At 51.4% G+C, this 19,762-nt stretch overlaps 1 protein-coding gene across 1 annotated transcript; it reads left to right on the top strand.

Annotated features, from left to right (window-relative positions):
- Positions 1-1,124: 1,124 nt before the first annotated feature.
- On the top strand, positions 1,125-19,545 carry PEF1 (penta-EF-hand domain containing 1). Its single transcript, XM_003127768.6, has 5 exons — positions 1,125-1,160; positions 11,251-11,566; positions 16,173-16,328; positions 16,799-16,942; positions 18,581-19,545. The coding sequence occupies exons 1-5, from the start codon at positions 1,137-1,139 to the stop codon at positions 18,808-18,810; spliced, it is 870 nt and encodes a 289-aa protein (XP_003127816.2). The 5' UTR covers positions 1,125-1,136; the 3' UTR covers positions 18,811-19,545.
- The last annotated feature ends 217 nt before the right edge of the window (positions 19,546-19,762 follow it).

The following is a 19,762-nucleotide window of genomic DNA, read 5'->3' as shown; positions in this document are numbered from 1 at the left end:
GGTTGCGGGTTCGGTCCCTGCCCTTGCTCAGTGGGTTAAGGATCCGGCGTTGCCGTGAGCTGTGGTGTAGGTCGCAGACGAGGCTCGGATCCCGCATTGCTGTGGCTCTTGCGTAGGCCGGTGGCTACAGCTCCGATTGGACCCCTAGCCTGGGAACCTCCATATGCCGTGTGAGTGCCCCAAGAAATAGCAAAAAGACAAAAAAAAGACAAAAAAAAAAATATATATATATATATATAGAGGCCCTGCGGATATTATGACAAGCAAAACCAGACACAATCTGTGTCTACATGGAAGAACTAACAAATTAGTCAAATAAGCATGCAAAAAGGTGGAATGCCTGAACCACCAAGAGGCAAGTACATGACTATGAGGTCACTTAGTAACTAGAATTTTATCTACCTTCGAGACGAGTCAAGACTTCCCTGATGAGCAATGTGGCATCCATTGACCCCAGTTCTAGGCTACCCTCTGCCTCTAACCCACAGTGACTAGGACAAGTCATTGCTTCTCCGGACCTCAGCTTCCCCACTTATCAAAGAAGAGGCCCTAGATCTAATTTCCCTCCCACTCTGCCGCTTTGGAATAGCCTCACCAAATACCATAGATCCCACTCCAAAGCTACTAACTGGCACGTGGTGTCTTGACATTAGAACGAAGTACTTATCGCCCGTAGCCTCTAGCCTTCCCTGGAAGCTTGGGTCTGTTCCCTGTTGCCACGGCAACCGCCCGGGCCTTTCTCCGGGGAAAACTTGGAGTGACGACAGCAACTACGCCACTACCATGCGTCCCATCTGCCAGGTTAAAACATGGCCACCACTGTAACACTCCACCTAAATTTCTCTTTAAATACGTGGGACTGACCAGTTCTGGGGCCTACTCTAGGGCAGAAAATTTAAGTACTGCGCCAGTACAGGAAACATGATTTCCGGAAACTGACACAGGAGCCTCAGCTTCTCCATCTCCTTGGGAGGCACCTAACCACCTCCCCCTAGCGTCACTTCCGTCGACCTTTGCGCCCAGGATTGATAGTCAGGTACATCCAATCAGAATAGGGCACACCCCCAGGCCCAGGAGGAGGCGGATTTGAGACTGGGAAGCCCCGCCCCCCGCCGACGTGTGACGTCAGAGTCGCCATGGCCAGCTATCCATACGGGCAGGTGAGTGTGTAAGAGGTGGGCGAATATAGGTAGAAGTCTCGCCAAGTCCTGGCCAGGACCCCCAGCTTCGCTTTCTCCCTGCATCCTCCGCGCTTTTCCCACGCAGGGGGCGGTGTCGCGCAGGAGAGAAGGGAAACGGGATGGTCAGTCGCACCTGGCTCACGTCACGCAGGACTGCACGTTGGGGAGGTCGTGTCGCGCCCCCTGTGACGTCGTGCACGCGAAGATTTGGGGCTCCTAGACCCCACGGAGTCAGGCTGCGCTTGGCCTGCGCTCCCTCTGGGGCTCCGGGCGGGGTCATCAACGTCACCGGAACGTTCAGAGCACTGGTTCTGTCGGTATCCTTTGGGGCGTCAGATTAAAATACACCCCTGACGTACTGGTTATTCTCTGAATAATCAGGAGAAACTGTGGTTTAGTAGGTTTTAGTATGAATGAGCTTGTTTGACTACTGAGTTAGTCCAGTACCTCCACATTTGACACACAGGAAAAGTGAAACCCAGAGAGGACATGGAATTTAGTCACCAGGGAGTTAGGTAGCAGAACCCAGGGCTGTCAGCAAATGCCTCTTACCTACTTGCCAGCCCATTTTGATCCTGCCAAGAACACTACAGCAGGGTGATTCTGTGGCCAGAATCCGTTGGTGGATGACAGGAGTGGTAGAGTGATGAAGTGCAGTTTGGAGTCAGAGGAAGATTCACACCTTGGCTCCATCCCTTAAATAGTTTTGAGTCTTTGAGCAAAGTACTTTGCCTTTTTGAGCTTAAGTTTCCTCCTCTGTAAAACAGGGCCAAATAATGTCTACTTCATAGAGCTGGTATGAAGAATAATGAAATGATGCTTGTAAAGCATTTGGTACTACTAAGAGTGTAACAGGTGTTACCTTTTAGTATTTTGATTTTTATTAGATTCCTAGAAGGTCAGTGTTGGGAGGACCCTCAAAAGAGTCTCTTCATTTTATTTATTTATTTATTTTTCGGTCTGTTTAGGGCTGTACCCGTGGCACATGGAAGGTCCCAGGCTAGGGGTCGAATCAGAGCTACAGGCACTGGCCTACGCCACAGCCACAGCCATCCATGTTGGATCTGGTCCACATCTGGGACCTGCACCACAGCTCAACAACGCTGGGTCCTTAACCCACTGAGAGAGGCCAGGGATCGAACCTTCGTCCTCATGGTTGCTAGTCAGGTTCATTAACTGCTGAGCCACAACAGAACTCAAAGAGTCCCTTCATTTTAAAAGGAGGGAAATGAAGCTCAGAGAGGGCTCCTGAGTTACCCAAGATCATGCTATTTTAGGAAATAAAACCCAGGAAGGCACAATTGGAAAATGAGGTCACATGGCTTATTACTAAATGCTGGACTGAGTATAATCACATACCAAAAGATGTGGCAAGAACTGTCTGAGAGAGTGCAGCCCTGTACGGTTTTTGCGCACAGTGTTTGGACATCCATGATCTCAAATCATGAAGGCCCTGAAAGCAGTCTGGCAAGGATTATTCCCCCAATTTATAGCTGAGGAATGAGCCCCCAAAAGTTAAGCGACTTGCCTAAGGTCACACATTAGCAAGTGGGGCAGGGGGCGAGGCCAGTGCTAGAACTTAGAGCTCCTTTCATCGCATTCCCAGCAGTGGTGGGAAATAGAGAAGCCAGCATGGGCTGGGGTCAGAAGGAAGTATAACCTAGCAGTGTTTCCCAAGCCAAGTTCCATTTGCTGAGTCTTGTGAGATGTTAAGAAGTACTGCTGGTAAAGGAGTATTCTGTGGTAAAATAAGTTTGGGAAATTCTTCGGTATTAGGTATAACAGCTTAATAAGTTTGTTCACAGAGCATCTCAGAATTCTTAATTTGTTAATAGACGTAAATCTGGCAGAGAGGGATAGAATATACAGTGTTTCTTAAAATTTTTTAACCATGGACCCCACCCCCGTTTTTTTTTGTTTTGGCTAGACTAACAAAAGTTCTGGGGCTAGGGCTCCAACCTGAGCCATAGCAGTGAATCCTTAACTAGGGAACAGTCACTAGGGAACTCCTCGGCCCTTTTAAGTCTCATGCTAGGGGTCTAATTGGAGCTATAGGTGCTGGCCTACGCCACAGCCATAGCAATGCCAGATCTGAGCCGTGTCTGTGACCTTCACCACAGCTCACGGCAACACCAGATCCTTAACCCACTGAAAGAGGCCAGGGATCGAACCTACAACCTCATGGTTCCTAGTCAGATTCGTTTCTGCTGCGCCCGGACAGGAACCCCAAGTCTCGTCATTTTTTGGTGACAATGTAGGGAACATTGTTTGGGAGGACATTGCCATGGTGCTTTGTTTCTCAGTGCATGGCCTGCATCAAAATCGCCTAGGAGGTTGTTTAAAAACACCACATTTGGGGGTTCTACCTCAGACCTGTTGTGCACCCAGGAAGGAGCCAAGTGTCTACATTTTAATAAGCTTTTGGAGGTAATTTGTATGCATCCTAGAAGCAGCAGCATAGAAATTTATTTTTTTTTTTTTTTTTTTTTTTTTTTTTTTTTTTTTTTTGTCTTTTTGTTGTTGTTGTTGCTATTTCTTGGGCCGCTCCCGCGGCATATGGAGGTTCCCAGGCTAGGGGTTGAATCGGAGCTGTAGCCACCGGCCTACGCCAGAGCCACAGCAACGCGGGATCCGAGCCGCGTCTGCAACCTACACCACAGCTCACGGCAACGCCGGATCGTTAACCCACTGAGCAAGGGCAGGGACCGAACCCGCAACCTCATGGTTCCTAGTCGGATTCGTTAACCACTGCGCCACGACGGGAACTCCAGCATAGAAATTTAGAACATGAACTTCCAGATTAGACAGACAGAACTGGGCTAGAATCCTAATTCTGCTATTTGATAGTTAAACACCCTTGAATAGATCATCTAAGGGCTCTGAGCCTCAGTTAACTCACATGCAAAAAGGAAGGAATAATACCTCATAGGGCTAAAAAGATGAAATAAAAGAAGATGATAAGGCTTGTAAGGAGCCTGGCACATTGCTGATACACAGTGCTTGCCAGTGTGGGGTGGCCTAGCTCTTGCTACTGTGATTGCTATTACCATGCCATGCCCCCTGGCTCATGCTCAGTGAAATATTGAAAAGGCGTACCGAGAGAAATGTGTCTTGAGTAGAAGAAGAAACATGCCCCCCCACACACACACCCTCATTGTACCTTTGTCCTCCTATCCAATTCCTGGTCCACTGTGTTCCAAGAAAGGAAGTGGATTGTTTGAAAGCATCCATAGGCTCAGTCAGCATCACTTCCCTTCCACCCAGTACCTAGTCCTAGAGGATTCCAGCCTACTGTTAGGAGTCAGCACTCCTGTAATTTTCTGCTGCCTTCTGCCCCAGGGTCCTCAAGCATAGACTAGGGGTTGGAGGAGTAGAACTCAAGGACCCTTTGGTCCTGTGGGGGAGCCAGCCTGATAGATTTCAGTGCTTGAGAGCCTGGTTTTTTGCAGCCAGAGAGATTTGGCTTCAAATACCTGCTCTGCCATTTTCTTGCAGAAATTTCTTACAGAAGTCTGAGTCTTGGGTTCCCCTTTTTAAAAATGGGTCATAAGAGTACCACCTCAAGGGTTACTGTAAAGATCAAATGAGATAATCCATGTAAAGGGCTTGGTATGGCATTTGGACATATAGTTAACATTCCAAGCGGAAGAGTAATGTAGATATGTAAGTTGTAGAATCAGTGTCATATGTATAAAATGGGACTAAGTGTCAGGCCAGGACAGGATGGGTACTTAACTGAGTCTTGGGTGGGAGGAAGGCTTCTTGATGGAGGTGACATTTAAGCCAAAAACAATCTCCATTAAGAGTTAGCTGGGTGAAGAAAGGCCGGTATTCTAGCAGAAGGAGTGGTATTCACAAAGACCAGGAAGCAAGTGAGAAAGGTGTGTTTTGGAAGAATTTAAGGAGATGAGTCTAGTTGTAGTGAAGCAAGAGGGGGAAGGGTAAGAAATGAAACCAGAAAGGTAGGTAAGGACCAGATCTTAAAGGGCCTGTGTGCCTTTTTGAGTGTGGACTTCACCCTAAAGGATGGAGTGCTTGAAGAGTGTTCTCACTTTCGTGCTTTGGGGCTGTGACCACGGGGCACTGTGAGGATGGGTTGAAGCAGGATAGACGAGGCAGGGAGACTAGTTTCAAAGCTATTGAAGAAGTCTAGGTGAGCCAGAGCAGTGATGTGGTGAACGTGGAGCTGGGAGGTAGAATTGAGAAAACTTGGTACCTAATTGAGGTCACAGAGGGGAAGAATGAAAAGGTGTCCACAAAGGCACCAGGGTTTCCCTTCACTGCGATGGGAACACGGAGGAGGAGGAGATTCGGAAGGAAGGTCTGGAAGGTTGTTGGGTATGAGGGCCTGTGGCTCAGGAGAGATGGAGCTGGAGAGAAAGTATCAGCGAGTGTCAGCGGAGAGGTGGTAATTGAAGTCTTGGGACAGTTCTTGGCTCACTGTTTATTGACTGCAGGGTTCTGGCCTTTAAATATTTTAGGAGGGTCTGCTGGCACAAGCCACTCCTTCTGTCGTCTTGTGATTGTTTAACCCCTTAGCATGGGCTCTGTCCTCCTCCAGTGGGCTGGGGGGTAGCTCTGAACCAACAGGCTTGTCATTGCAACACAGACTACTCTTCCCCATCAGAACTCGCCGTGGACCAACCTTTGACACCTCTGAGCCTCCCAGGGGTCTTGGGGGTAGACGACTGAGCCCTCAGAGCCAAAAGAAAATGTAGGAGCTTCTGGAGTTCTGTCGTGGCTCAGTGGTAGCAAACCCGACTAGTATCCATGAGGATGCAGGTTCCATCCCTGGCCCCGCTCAGTAGGTTAAGGATCCGGTGTAGATGTGAGCTGTGGTATAGGTTGCAGACATGGCTTGGATCCAGTGTTGCTGTGGCTGTGGTGTAGGCCAGCAGCTGTAGCTCCAATTTGACCCCTAGCCTGGGAACTTCCATATGCCGAGGGTGTGGCCCTAAAAAGACCAAAAAAAAAAAAGAAAAAAGAAAAAAAAGAAAGAAGGAAAGATAGAAGTGTAGGACTTTCTGAGTAGATCATTTGGGAATGAGTGAGCTCCCCACCACTTGGAGGAAAGCAGAGATTCCGGATGGTGCTATAGAGAGTCCATCATCCCCTGCGAGGTTGGGCTGGGAGATCTTTGGGATCTCTTAAATACTGTGGCTCTCGAATTGAATCTGGGTGCTAAGGTGAAAACAGAGTAAGATTCTTCTGAGTTTCCCTGATTTCTGGGCTTGAAAACTGTGAAAGATCATCTAATCCCGCCCTTCTCACATCAACCCTGTCCACTGTAGAAGTCCATCGGGTTTGACACATCCATTTAGGATGGTCCCTGGCAAGTCACATGGTAGACGCCCCTTCATTTACTGAATGAACTTGAAGAAGAGGGTAGAGTGGTGGAGTCATGCAGACCCTGTTTGGAGTCTGGTTCATCACAGGCACATGATTCAACTCTGCATCTTAATTCTCTTACCTATAAAATGGGAATCATAGCACTCATAGGACTGAGAATCAAAGACGGCCTTAGTAAAATGTTAATTGCCCTTCCCCCTACCCAAATTTATCAAATGTTTGCAAAGACCTAGGATTAGGTTTCTGTGATATTTTGGAAACCCATGATTACTGAACTCTTTTTTTTTTTTTTTAAACAGTCTTGTATTTATCAGCCTGAAATGCCTTTGGAAAAGCTCTTAAAGGGGGGGGCAGCATGGCATGGAGCACTATACAAGAGCATGGAGTCAGGATTCTGGTCCAGACCTTTGCTAACAACTCAGTGATGCTGGGAACTGTGCTCCCCGCCTGGCTTCTGGTGCTTTCACTTTCTTCATCTTCTGGTGCAAGCTAGAAACCTGAGTCATTCTGAACACTTCCCTCACTGCCCCCTCCATCGCTTCCCTAACCTAATTAGTTGCCAAGTCATGTCTAGTCTATCTCTGAAATAGCTTCGGAATCCATCCCGGTCTCTCCGAGTCTGCTGTCTGGTTCATGCCCTGCCTGTCCAGCACCTGGGCCACCGCCTCCCCCGCCAGCTCATCCTCCACACCGCTGCTGCTGCCGCTTAGTTCTCTAAACAAGGCTCTGATCACGTTCCTTCCCTGTTGGAAACCCTTGTATGGTGCTCTGTTTCCCCCAGCAAAAAGCTCCACATCTTTAGAGTGATATTCATTTGCTAACATTCTTGTGGAGACCTGCAGGTGCCAGGCAGTGTGCTGGACCCTGGGGTCCCGTGATGAATGAGGCCCAGTGTCTGCCCCCGGGGAGCTCACTGTTGTATAACAGAAACTGCTCTAAGCCGCAGTTACCCACCAGCTCAGTGGACTGCAGCAGGAGAGGTGACTGGACAAGGAGTACACACGGAGCCTGCCCTTCTGAGTTCACACTGTGTGCCCTCCTGCCTTTGAGCCCGCTCCCTGACCACCCTGTGCTCGCTCATAAGTCTGTGCTCCTGTCTTTTCCCTTCTATCTGGAATGTCCTTTACTGCCTTCCTTTTGGAGACCGGCTGTGCATCCTTTGATGCCAGCTCCGATAGTACACCTGCCTCCTCCAGGAAGCCTTCCTTGACCCCCTGCCTGCATTTGTTCATTCCATGGCTCATTTATCCTTTGACAGACAGAACCAATTCCTCTGCCCAAACCTTTTTTGATAGCATTTAAGTAGACTTTTCTGATGACATCGACTAGACTATATCATAATTATCTGGCCATAATTATCAGACTATCATAATTATCAAGGCCAGGCCCTGCTTAGTTTTATGCCCATTGCTCCCTGCCCAGCACAGAGCCTGACATAATATTGTTGCTCTGTAAATGCTTGCTGAGTGAATGAAGTCTTTTAACAGTTGTGCACCTCAGTTTCTTCATCTGAAAATAGGCCTACTAATACTTTCTTTTTTTTTCTGTTAAAGAATCGTTGGCAGGATTTTGCCAGTAGAGTTTGTGTGTATGTGAAAGTACTTTGTAAACTGTACAGATGAGGGCTTTAATGCAGGGCAGAAAGGAAAGGGCTTAGCTGTTGCCGCCAGGCTGCACCCGACCCCTGGACTGGAATAGCGCCGCTGTCAGAAGACCTGCCTGGCAGCACCAGCTTGGCTGGTGTGGGGGTGTTTCTCAGGAAGGCTGCTCTACCCGCACCCGAAGCCAGGAACGGTTTATGGCTTTGCTCACAGGACTTCTTGTGGAGCAGCCGCTTCCTGGCCTGGGGTCCGGCCTGTCCTTTGTGTGTGCCCAGGCCCTGCAGAGTCCCCATCCCCTCTTCTCTCCTGCCCTGGGGTCCTGTGCCCTATCGCTTAGGGAAAGAGCACTGTAGTAGCAGGTGGTGGGGGTCACTGGACTGGGGTCTGGGGAGTGGTCTAACTCTGCCACTACCTCCAACTCAGCATCACTTGAGCAAGTCCCTTCCCCTCACCTGGCCTGAAACTGAAGGGGTTAGACCGAAGAGGTGCCCCAGGCTCCCTCCCATCACACCTCTCCCTCTCCCTTTATTAAGTTCTAATCCAAATACTGCCTTCTTGTGGAAACCCTACCTGATTTCACCTCCTTCGTGGTCCCATGGTACATAGTTTATGTGTCCATTTTAAATACTTATTTCCCTTTTTTTTTTTTTTTTTCCTGTTTTTTGGCCGCACTGCCGTATGCAGAAGTTCCCAGGCCAGGGATCAAACCTGCGCCACAGCAGTGACAGCGCTGGATCCCTAACTGCTAGGCTGCCAGGGGACTCCTCCTAAACACTAGTTCCTCATGCTTTTTTTTTTCTTTTTCTAATGGCCATACCTGTGGTGCATGGACATTCCCGGGCCAGAGACTGAATCCAAGCCACAGCTGTGACCTACACCACAACCAGATCCCTTAACCCTCTGCGCTAGGCCAGGGATTGAACCCAAGCTGCCTCAGAAACAATGCCAGGTTCTTAACCCACTGCACCACAGCAGACACTGCTCCTACTGACTTTTGAATCACTGGGGAGGCTCCGCAGAACGCCCTCACCGTCTAGCAAGGAAGGGGCCCCACACGGTTAGGGCTCTGAAACCCTCACCTTCAACCAGAGCAGCTTTCTCTGATCTGTTTTTAAATTTTTATTTATCTAAAGGTTTAAACTAACAAAATTCTGCTATATTCATTTCTTGTAATCTGCAAAACAATCCAGTGAGGAGGGGGTTGTTGTATTTTGCTTGTGAGGAAACAGGCTTCGACAGGTTAAGCCGCTGGCCCATAGTCATGAACTCAGATAATGAGAGTGGAGTTTTATTTATTTATTTATTTATTTTTGTCTTTTTGTCCTTTTAGGGCCACACCCACTACATATGGAGGGTCCCAGGCTAGGGGTCTAATCGGAGCTGTAGCTGCCGGCCTACGCCACAGCCACAGCAACACCAGATCCAAGCCACGTCTGCAGCCTACACCACAGCTCATGGCAACGCCGGATCCTGAACCCACTGAGCAAGGCCAGGGATCAAACCTGCAATACCTCCTGGTTCCTAGTTGGATTCGTTTCCACTGTGCCATGACAGGAACTCCTGACAGTGGAGTTTTAAATTGAAATTTGCTTGTGACTTAGTTACCTATGAAGGAGTCTATCTCCTAGCTGTGGCAGCGGCCAGGGCAGAAGAGCTCCCATGATGCTGCGTGAGGAAGGTGGGAGGGCCTGCTTCCCACCCTCTCTCAAGAAGCCTCTCTTGTGCAAGCAGACCCTCTTTAAGTGAAGTGTGAATCTGGCCTTAGCCTTGAGGGTAACTGTTTTGGAAGCTATCAGACACAAAGAGAAAGTTCAGGAGTTCCCTTGTAGTGCCGTGGATTAGCGATCGGGAGTTGTCACTGCAGCAGCGCAGACACTGCTGTGATGTGCATTTGCTCTCCGGTCTAGGAACTTCCACATGCCACAGGTGCAGCCAAAACAAAGGGAGAGAGAGTCCAGTCTCTCACTGGCTAGGGCACTGGTGTGCCTCACAGGTTCATCTAGAACATGTCTAGATGGTACCATCCTCCCAATCCCCAGAGCTGGGCCCAGCTGGGCCCTTGAGCTCAGCCTGCCTGCAGGTGTACTGGGGCTGTGCTCCGCTGGGCCTTCTGCTGGCCATTTAGGGAGATGGAGCCAAACACCCTGAGCCGCAGGGGTCCCTGGCTAGTGGGGACACAGACAAGAGAGGGAGTGTTCCCGGGTATTCTCCACTGTACACATGGCCTGGGCTCAGCACCCAGCCCCTCCACACGGTTTTAGGATGATTTTTCTGGACTTGATTTTCCTTCTCCGTAGACAAGTGCTGCTGCTAATAGTTAATGTGTACTGAGTGCTTACTTTGCGCTAGGGCCTGTATCAGACCCCTTCACGTGACTGGCCTCATTTCATTCACATACTAACCTGGAGGTCGACAGGCACTATTAGAGCAAAGGCTTAAAGAGAGTAGACCCGTTAGTAGCAGTGAGTAGCGGAACCCAAACTTGAACTGGTTTTTTTTTTTTTCCGCCCTTCACCACTGTCCTGTATTGCCCTAGGAATAGCGTCTTGTCTGCCTGTCTTATAGGGCCCTGAGGAAGCTGGGGAAATGTTTTTTCTTCATAAGCTAGAGTAGGGTAAGGAAGACATGCTGCAGATGAATCCGTGCTAAGGATACACCGTTTGTGATGGGGTGAGGATGGTCAGGGGGGTGTGATGGAGATCACATTTGCAGATAAAGATGGGGGTACCACGGGGCGAGGATTTCGAATTCAGTTTGAGTCATTTGACTGCTCACTCATGCAATAAATATTTACTGAGCATCCATTCTGCACAGGGGATTGGGGGTAAAGTAGCAAGCCAGACATGATCCCAGCCCTTATGGAGCCCCTCGGTGTGGAGGAAAGGGTAGCCAGAAGGGTTTCAGCCTTACCTCTGCAGGTCATTGGCAGTGAGACCTTGGGTAAGTTGTGTCTCCTCTAGAAGCCTCCGGTTCCCCATCTGAGCAATGAGATCATAATTCCAGGCCAGCCTGTAGGTTCCGTTAAAAGGAAGGCAGTGGCAGTGCTTTATAGTCATGGAGTACCATATGTGGCTACTTTCTGGCCTTGTCTTCTGATTGACCTCTTGCTCTTCTTGCAGGGCTGCCCAGGAGCCGGAGGACAAGCGCCCGGAGCCCCTCCTGGTAGCTACTACCCCGGACCCCCCCATGGTGGAGGGCAGTATGGTAGTGGGGTACCCCCTGGAGGCGGATATGGAGGAGGTCCTGCCCCTGGAGGGCCTTACGGACCACCAGCTGGTGGAGGACCCTATGGACACCCCAGCCCTGGGGGACTCCCCTCTGGCACTCCAGGAGGACCATATGGTGGTGCGGCTCCAGGGGGCCCCTATGGTCAGCCACCTCCAAGTTCCTATGGTGCCCAGCATCCCGGCCCTTACGGACAGGGACCTCCTCCAGGTAAGTAGAGATCTTGGCTGCAGGTGCCTCCGATCTTGTTCTGAGTTACCCAGGGCCCTTCCCTGCCTTTCCTGTGGCTGTGCAGGCAGCCTGGGCTCTGGCACCGTAGCCTCTTGCCTCTAGCTTAGCTCGCATTAGCAGAATGAGAAGTCTGTCAGTTTTACTACGGTAACAGCAGCTCCAAAGTCTCTTTGGCTTACAACGGCATTTATTTCTTTTGCTCGCTTGCACTTATTTACTCTTGCTTATGTGTGGGCAGCTGTGGGCTTGGAGCTGAGGCTGTGCTCCACATGTCTTTTCTTTCCAGGATCCAGGCTGGAGGAGCAGCCCCTGTTTGGGATACGCTGTTCTTGGGGCGGACAGAAAGGGGCAGGAGCGCTGGCAGGAAGGCAGGAGGCCTAAAGCTTCTGCTCTGAAGTACTTTGTATCTCTTCCCCTCCATCTATTGGCCAAGCCACATCCTCTTGCAAGCCTGACATCTGTAGGGTGGGGATGGATACTCCTCTCCTTGGAGGGGCTGTGCAAGCCGCGGCAGTGGAGAGGATGCGCCGTGTTCTTGTAGGGAAGCGGGGCAGGGGCTGGGCTAGCAGGCAAGTTGGAGACAACACTACCATCTGCCGTAGGAAGACACCCCATTTCAGGGACACTGAGTGCTGTACGAAGAAAGGCGAGATGGCATAGTGGTTGAAAGCTTGGGCTTTTGAGATCAGACCACTTACTGACTTGACCACACTGCTTCATCTCTTTAAGCCTCAGTGTTCACATCTGTAAAATAGGTAAATGCGACTACCTCACAAGATTTTTTTTTTTTTTTTTTTTGTCTTTTTGTCTTTTTGTCTTTTTGTTGTTGTTGTTGTTGCTATTTCTTGGGCCGCTCCCCGGCATATGGAGGTTCCCAGGCTAGGGGTCTAATCGGAGCTGTAGCTACCAGCCTACGCCAGAGCCACAGCAACACGGGATCCGAGCCGCATCTGCAACCTACACCACAGCTCACGGCAACGCCGGATCGTTAACCCACTGAGCAAGGGCAGGGACCGAACCCGCAACCTCATGGTTCCTAGTCGGATTCGTTAACCACTGCGCCACGACGGGAACTCCATCACAAGATTTTTAATAAGGATTAGATGGGAACGTGCAGGTAAACACCAGGCACAGTGTCTGGCGAGCAGGAGGGGCTCAGTGAACCGTGTTCTGTGAGAGGACGCGTCTGGGGCAAACTCAACAGAGTATTCGGCATTTAATGCGACAGCAGATGCAGCAAGGGTTGTATCCCTGAGAGATGCCAAGGCAGGCAGGAGAGTGATGGGATAAGACAGGAGAAGAATAAAGAGCAGAGACGTAAAGGTGAGGCACTGGGCGGGCTGGGGGCTGGGGAGGGGGCTTGGCAACTCAGTAGAAGCAGGGGATCTTAGGTGGGGGCTTCAGGCTCAGTGAAGGTTTCTGAGTGGTCTCGGATGGGGGCGGGGGGCTGGGGGTCAGGGAAGGTAAGTGCCCAGACCCCTGCATCCTCTCAAACTTGTCCAGTCAGCCTCTCTGCAGAATGCTTGTTCCCAGGAGACCACAGCAGCAGTGAGGCAGCTGGAATCACTCTGGCGCCCCTGAAGGGCCTCCAGGGAAGGTGCTGCTGGGAAGCTGCGGCATCTTAGCATACATACCCCGCAGGTGGCCAAGGGAGAGGCTCAGACCTTGGGGCTTCTGAACACTCTGAGTCGGTGGCATTTATCTTGTCAGAGCCAGAGCTGCTGGTTGTTTGCTTTCAGCTCAGTAGCTTCCTGGTAGATTTTCTCCTCCTTTTAAAATCCTGTTTCTGAGCCTGCGTGAGGTCACTGCAGGGAAAGGAGCCCCTGGCTGGGAGGCTTATCCCTCTGGGGCCTGAGGCCAGAGCTAATCTCTGGGGCTGTGGGGGAGAGGGGAGATATGCCTCAGACTCTTAGCTGCTCAGCCTCTGCAGCTGCCTCTGGCCTGGCCACTTCCTCACCAGTGCTGCCAGTGAGCCCCTGGAGCCCTGCTTCCTAGAGCATGATCCATATTTCACCTGCATTGCAGTGACCTGGGGGCCCCGCCTTAGCCCCACTGGATCCAGGATCTAAACATTGAGCACCACGCTATACAAGAGGCTTGACCATAACGGTGCCCACTGCCCGCAGAAAGGATCCTAAGGGCACTCGACTCCCTAAAGGCCTTCCCAGCTCCTCACCTGCTGTTGCCCCGCCCTCTGGTCAACCAGAGACCCCCACCACCACCACCACCACCGCAGGAGTACTTCAAACACATTGTGCCTTTGCCACACGCTTTGTCTTCTCCCCATCGCTGCAACTCTTTATCATCCTTCCAAACCCAGTTTAAATAGCCCTTCCTCTAGGATTAGGTGACTGCACATGTTCCAGGCCCTTTGCAAAAACTTTATTTTGCTGTTAATTTCATTTAATCCTCACAGCAGCCTGGGAAGTAGGTCCATTTTAGAAAAGGGGAACGCAGTGCTCAGAAAATGAAACAGTTTCTCTAGGGTCACACAGGCTAGTGAGGATCAGAGCTCTTTGCTTCCAGAGCCTGAGCTCGTCTATGCTGACTGCACAGACCACCTGTTACAGAGACTCTCCCGCCCGTGGCTGTGGCCTCCCCTCCCCTATGGCATATCAGCTCTTTAGGAAGGAGGATGGGGCCTGCTTGGATCTTCCAGCGAGGTCAGACTAATCCTTCAGTCAGGCAAACCTGTTTCCTTCCAGCCTCACCTTCGGGCAGTGATTTCGCCATGTCTCTGATATTCCCTTATGCAAAGGAGTCCTTTTTGTGGCTGGCCAACTCAGCAGGTTTACCAAAACGTAGTAACTCTGGCTTTTCCCAAGACAGTCTTCTGTGCTCTGCTCTCCTCTGCACACCGTCTCTCCCCTCGCCCTCAGCCCACCCGGCATGTCTTTCCAAACTCATGAGCTTTTCTTCCCTCTTCTGATGTACAGACAGAGCTCCGAGACACACAAAGCTGTTTGAACCATGACAACCACACTAATAATGAGCAGTTATATAGGACTTAGATGGTGCCAGGTGCTGATCTAGGGTTTTTCATATATTAATTATATCTTGACAGTAACCTTAACCTTATGAAGTAGATGCTGTTGTGTCCTCCTTTCACAGTTGAGAAAACGGAAACCCAAGTTACTTAAGTAACTTAGCCAGGGTCACACATGGGAGAGCTGAAACCCAAGTTACTTAAGTAACTTAGCCAGGGTCACACATGGGAGAGCTGGGACTTGAACTGAGAGGCCCACTCTAGCCGAACGGAGCTCCTCTCCTTTCTGTGTCTGCCTCCGTGCTGGCCTTGGGGATGCAGAGCTGAGTTAGGCTGGGATCTTGCCCACATGTTGCTCCAAGTCTAACCTCGAGGGAGCAGGAAAAAATGTGTATGCTGTGGGGTGATCAGGGCCTTCAAGAGACGGAGTGCAAAGGAGAGAAGAAGGAGGCCTGCAAAAGGATGGAGGGCAAGGGAAGCCTTTAGGGAAGGAAGAGCATTTTATTTGGGTTTTGAAGGGTGGATGCACAGAGCTGAGGGAGAAGGGAGAGAACCCGGGGAGTAAAGGCTCCGCGGGGGGCTGTGCAGTTCTGGGTAGGAGCGAGCATCCTGCTGCATCTAGGCTGGAGCACAGTGGGGGCAGCGTGACAGGTAGACGGGGGTAGACCGCATTGCAGGGGGACTAGAATGCTGCTTTAGGGATGCTGGACTTTATTTTGTAGGCAGTGGGAAGCCTTTGAAGAGCTTTGAGTTGAGGTGGGGGGAAATTGGTGAGAAAAGAGTGGAATTTTACTGAGATTACTCAACAGCAAATGCTCGGTGTTAGAGAGTTGCTTTGAGGATGATTTGATTAGGAATCGGCGGTTGTTCATAAGCCAGATGAGGGGTGTCAGAATCGGGGCAGGAGCAGTAGGAACAGGGTAGGGTTGATACCAGTGTGTGGCGCTGCCAGCTTTGGGTAGCTCTTTGGATCTCTGGGATGAGAAGGTGTCAGAGATGTTCTCGAGAGGTCTGGAGATGGGGACGAGCATCAGAGGTGACAGGGAGGGAAGAGAGATGGGGCTCCATGGCCACCCACACTCAGGCAGCTCGGGATAGAACATGCCATCTCCCTGTGCCAGTCAGAGCCCAGTCAGAGATGCATTGGACCTGGCACCCAGGCCAGAGAGCTCCCTGCTGCTGGGACTCTTGTACCTGCCTCTGGGCTGTGCATGTTAGGTGCTCAGCAGATAGTTTTGGGTCCCTAGTCTGTGGGGAAGAGATAATCCCCCTTTCAGAGCATTCTTAACCTGCCAGACAAGTCCCTATTCCTTAGAAACTTAAAATCGAATACAGAAGTGACTGGAGCTCCTTCAGGCTTCGTGGAGGAGAAATCAACCACAGATCCTCGTGAGTTTACACAGAAGGTCCTCTTCCATTAGAGTCAGGGTGTAGTCTTGATGGAAGACGGGGGTGGTGGGGGGTAGGCAGATTTGTGAGGCTCTCTGGGTAAGGAAAGCTTGTCTCCAGGGAGGCACCAAGGCTGGCCCTTCCCAGCGTCTCTGCAGATTGGTCCTGAGACTTGGGTCTGATGGCCCTGGTTGGCACCCCTTCCTGCAGGTGGAGCCCCTCCCAATGTGGACCCCGAGGCTTACTCCTGGTTCCAGTCGGTGGACTCTGATCACAGTGGCTACATCTCCATCAAGGAGCTGAAGCAGGCCCTGGTCAACTCCAACTGGTCCTCATTCAACGACGAGACGTGCCTCATGATGATAAGTGAGTCGTAGCCTTTCCCCAAGGGCTCAAGCTGGGGCAGAGCCCCCTCCTGTCTGATGGAAGGCGGGTGGGAGGCCATTCTGAGGAGAATGCTTTCCTTCAGGCAGGAAGCTGGGTTCAAGGTGAGATCCCTTAGATCGAGAGCTCTTTTCCTTAGGTCTTTTCTCAAGTTCTAGACCTTGCTGAGTCGTAGACCAGCTCAGTTTCTCGTTCTGCAGGATGGGCCCCCCTGGCCTGGTAGGAGATGGCAGGGAGGGGTCAGCTGCCAAGCCGGGGGAGAAGATGTGGTTCTGGCAGAGGAGGGGCTGCTGCAGTACTCGATGTGGGGGGGCGGGTGTCGGGAGCGGCGTCTGGGCCTCAGCCTGTGATTCTGTGGCGACTCCTGCTCCAGCCTGTGGAGAAGGCTGCCTCCGTGGTACCTGAGGACCCTTGGCCCTTAGTCCTGAAGCCTTTTTTCCTTTCTCCCCAAGACCTGTTTGACAAGACCAAGACAGGCCGCATCGACGTCTACGGCTTCTCGGCCCTGTGGAAATTCATCCAGCAGTGGAAGAACCTCTTCCAGCAGTATGACCGGGACCACTCAGGCTCCATTAGCTACACAGAGCTGCAGCAAGGTGAGGGCCTGGCAGGGCCTCGGTACACAGGCAGAGCTGGACCTTTCTCTCTACTCCCTGAGACGGAGCAAGAGGTTCTCTCTGGCTCTGACTACCAGATAATCCCACTGCACTGGGAGTGCTGCCCTCAGCACGGGCCCACTCCCCACCCCTTCTGTGGCCTGGCTGGGCAGGGAGCCCGGAACGCCTGGCTCCAGGATCAGAGCTGGACTCTGGTGATGGGATTCCAGGCAGCATGAGGTGAGACAGGCCCAGCCAGCAGGGAGCCTTGCGGATGGATACTCAGCAGCCCAGGGGACTTTGAGACCTGTATGTATGGCTTGTGTGGCTCTTTCCTCTCTAGCTCCTCACGTGCAGAATGGAAAGATCTCTGCAGAGGGGCTCAGAAAGATGGCTTCTGTTGCTACAGCTCTGCTAGAAGGCAGTGTCTTCCCAGCTCTGGGACCCAGACCACTCTAAAAGTTGCAGTTGGATAAGATGACCTAAGGCCACAGCTTCAGGTCTGGTTCCAATTCTGACTTTAGAGGATGGGTAGTTAGTGGATGATGAGAACCTGATGAGAACCAGGCAGGGAGCTTTGCCACATGAGAGGGAGAAAGGGCTTCCCAGAGAGCCCAGCCCCTTGCCCTGGTGGTAGATTTGGGTCAGACTAAGTCAGGCGGGGGAGACCCCCTCTGTTGTCAGGTGCTGATGTGGTGATGGATATTGGTTAAGGGGATATTATTATCACGAGAAAGCTGTTATTTATTGAATGCCTGCTGTGGCCAGGCATTGTAATAAGCACTCTTCATAGGTGCTTGTTACATACGAGAGATGTTACATCACTTGCTCTCCCTCTGTGATAGCTACTAATTCTTGTTCCCCACCCTTAGATGAAGGATCTCTTATTATTACCCTTTTACAGATGAGACAACTGAGGCTTAGTCTGGTAACTTGCCCAAGGGGCAAGAGCGAAGGGGCGCTGACATTTTAGTCTGAGCTGGTAGATGATAGAGGAAGAAGGAAGCACCCAGGTGGAGGGATGGGGGAGCAGCCTCGCCTGGGGAGATGATGATGATTTTATTACTTTTAATAAATAACACTTAACTGAGTGCCTCTTAGGTGCCAGGCGCTAGGCCAAGTGCTTTGCATGATCGCTTCCTTTAATCCTTACTAGAACCTACAAGATAACTGTTATCCCCGTTTTAGAGCTGATATGATGAGGATAAGCAGGGTTAATAAGCAGCTTGCCGAGGGGCTGTCTTGACTCCAGAACAGGCCCGTGTAGCCTCTATGCTGAGCTGCCTCTAGTGCCTGCCCTGGGCAGCGGGGCCTGAGGGGACTCAGGCTTCTGTCTGTAATACAGACAAGTCAGAGATGAGCATGGACAGACTGGGGTCATTCTGGGACCCTTGGGCCCCTAACTGAACAGACAGTAATAGAGATTTTGAGAAAGAGGGATAGAGGCCTTCCAGCTAAGGGGAGCATCCAGGCAGAGCCCCCGCTGTGCTCCTGCTGTCTTGGACAGCCCTTGGGATGTTTGTTTCTGCTTTGGGGCCAGTCGCCTTGAAGTTCCTGTACTGCTGTGCCCCCTGGAGCTGGATGATGGCAGCACTCACAACAGGCTCTTGGGTCTGCTCTGTGTGCCCTCCTCTCCAGCTCTGTCCCAGATGGGCTACAACCTCAGCCCCCAGTTCACCCAGCTCCTGGTTTCCCGCTACTGCCCGCGCTCCGCCAATCCCGCCATGCAGCTCGATCGCTTCATCCAGGTGTGCACCCAGCTGCAGGTGCTGACTGAGGCCTTCCGGGAGAAGGACACCGCTGTGCAGGGCAACATTCGGCTCAGCTTCGAGGACTTCGTCACCATGACAGCCTCTCGGATGCTATGACCAGGCCATCTGTGGAGTGGGGAGTGCACCAGGGGTCCTTTCCTGGCTCCTAGGGTGGGAGAAGCATGTAGGCCTCGCTTCTTTTCTTGCCCCTCCCAGAAAAAGAATTTTCCTTGCCTGATGCAGCACTGTTCCCAAAGAGGGCAGAGAGTCCTTCGTCTTAGCCACCAAATAGTAGGCTGAGGCCACACAGGTATGGGCCTGACCTAGGAGAGGACTGGAAGTTGAATGTCCTTACAGCCCTGAGCATTGAAGTGGTGCAGGAGATGCTGGTCATTGCAGCAGAATTAGTGTCCAGTCAGCTGGCTCCAGCCGCTAGCTTTCCTTTCTGTGCCCTGATGCCAGTGGTAAGTGGTCATCGGCCTTGTACCATTAGCACCTGCGTCCCTTCCTCTGCTGCCAGATGAACCTCGTTTCTCCAAAGTGGAATCCGACCAGAGATTTGCCCATGGGACCAGTGGCTCGGATTCCACTCCCACAGGTCCGTGGGTGTTGACTCCTAGCTGCCTGGGGGCTGTGCCTGCTCAGGGAGCTCAGGCAGTCTGTTCTCTGGGCCTCTTTGGCTAGGCTACCCCTCTGCAGCGTGGACCCCTCTGCTTGGCTTCAGTCCCCAGGGGACAAGCTACCACCCCCCACTGCCAATGCTTTTTTTAAAATTTGTGTTTTTTTCATTCGGGGCCAAAAGTTCAGTGAAACTGTAAGCTTCAATAAAAGAATAAAACTCTGGCGTGTGGAGCTCCTGTTGTGTCTTAATGGGTTAAGGACCCAGTGTTGTCTCTGTGAGGATGCACGTTGGAATCCTGGCCTTGCTCAGTGGGTTAAGGATCCAGCGTTGCCACAAACTGTAGCACAGGCCTGCAGCTGCAGCTCTGATGTGACCCCGGCCCAGGAACTTCCACATGCCTCAGATTCAGCCCTAGGAAGAAAAAAACAAAAGAACTCCACAGTTCCA

The sequence above is a fragment of the Sus scrofa genome, chromosome 6 (assembly GCF_054392235.1).
Source record: "Sus scrofa isolate SSC_HxYL_T2T_F1_AM1 chromosome 6, Sscrofa_HxYL_maternal_Yorkshire_Landrace_v2.0, whole genome shotgun sequence".
Taxonomy (NCBI): domain Eukaryota; kingdom Metazoa; phylum Chordata; class Mammalia; order Artiodactyla; family Suidae; genus Sus; species Sus scrofa.
This window is presented reverse-complemented; position numbering and strand designations above follow the sequence as displayed.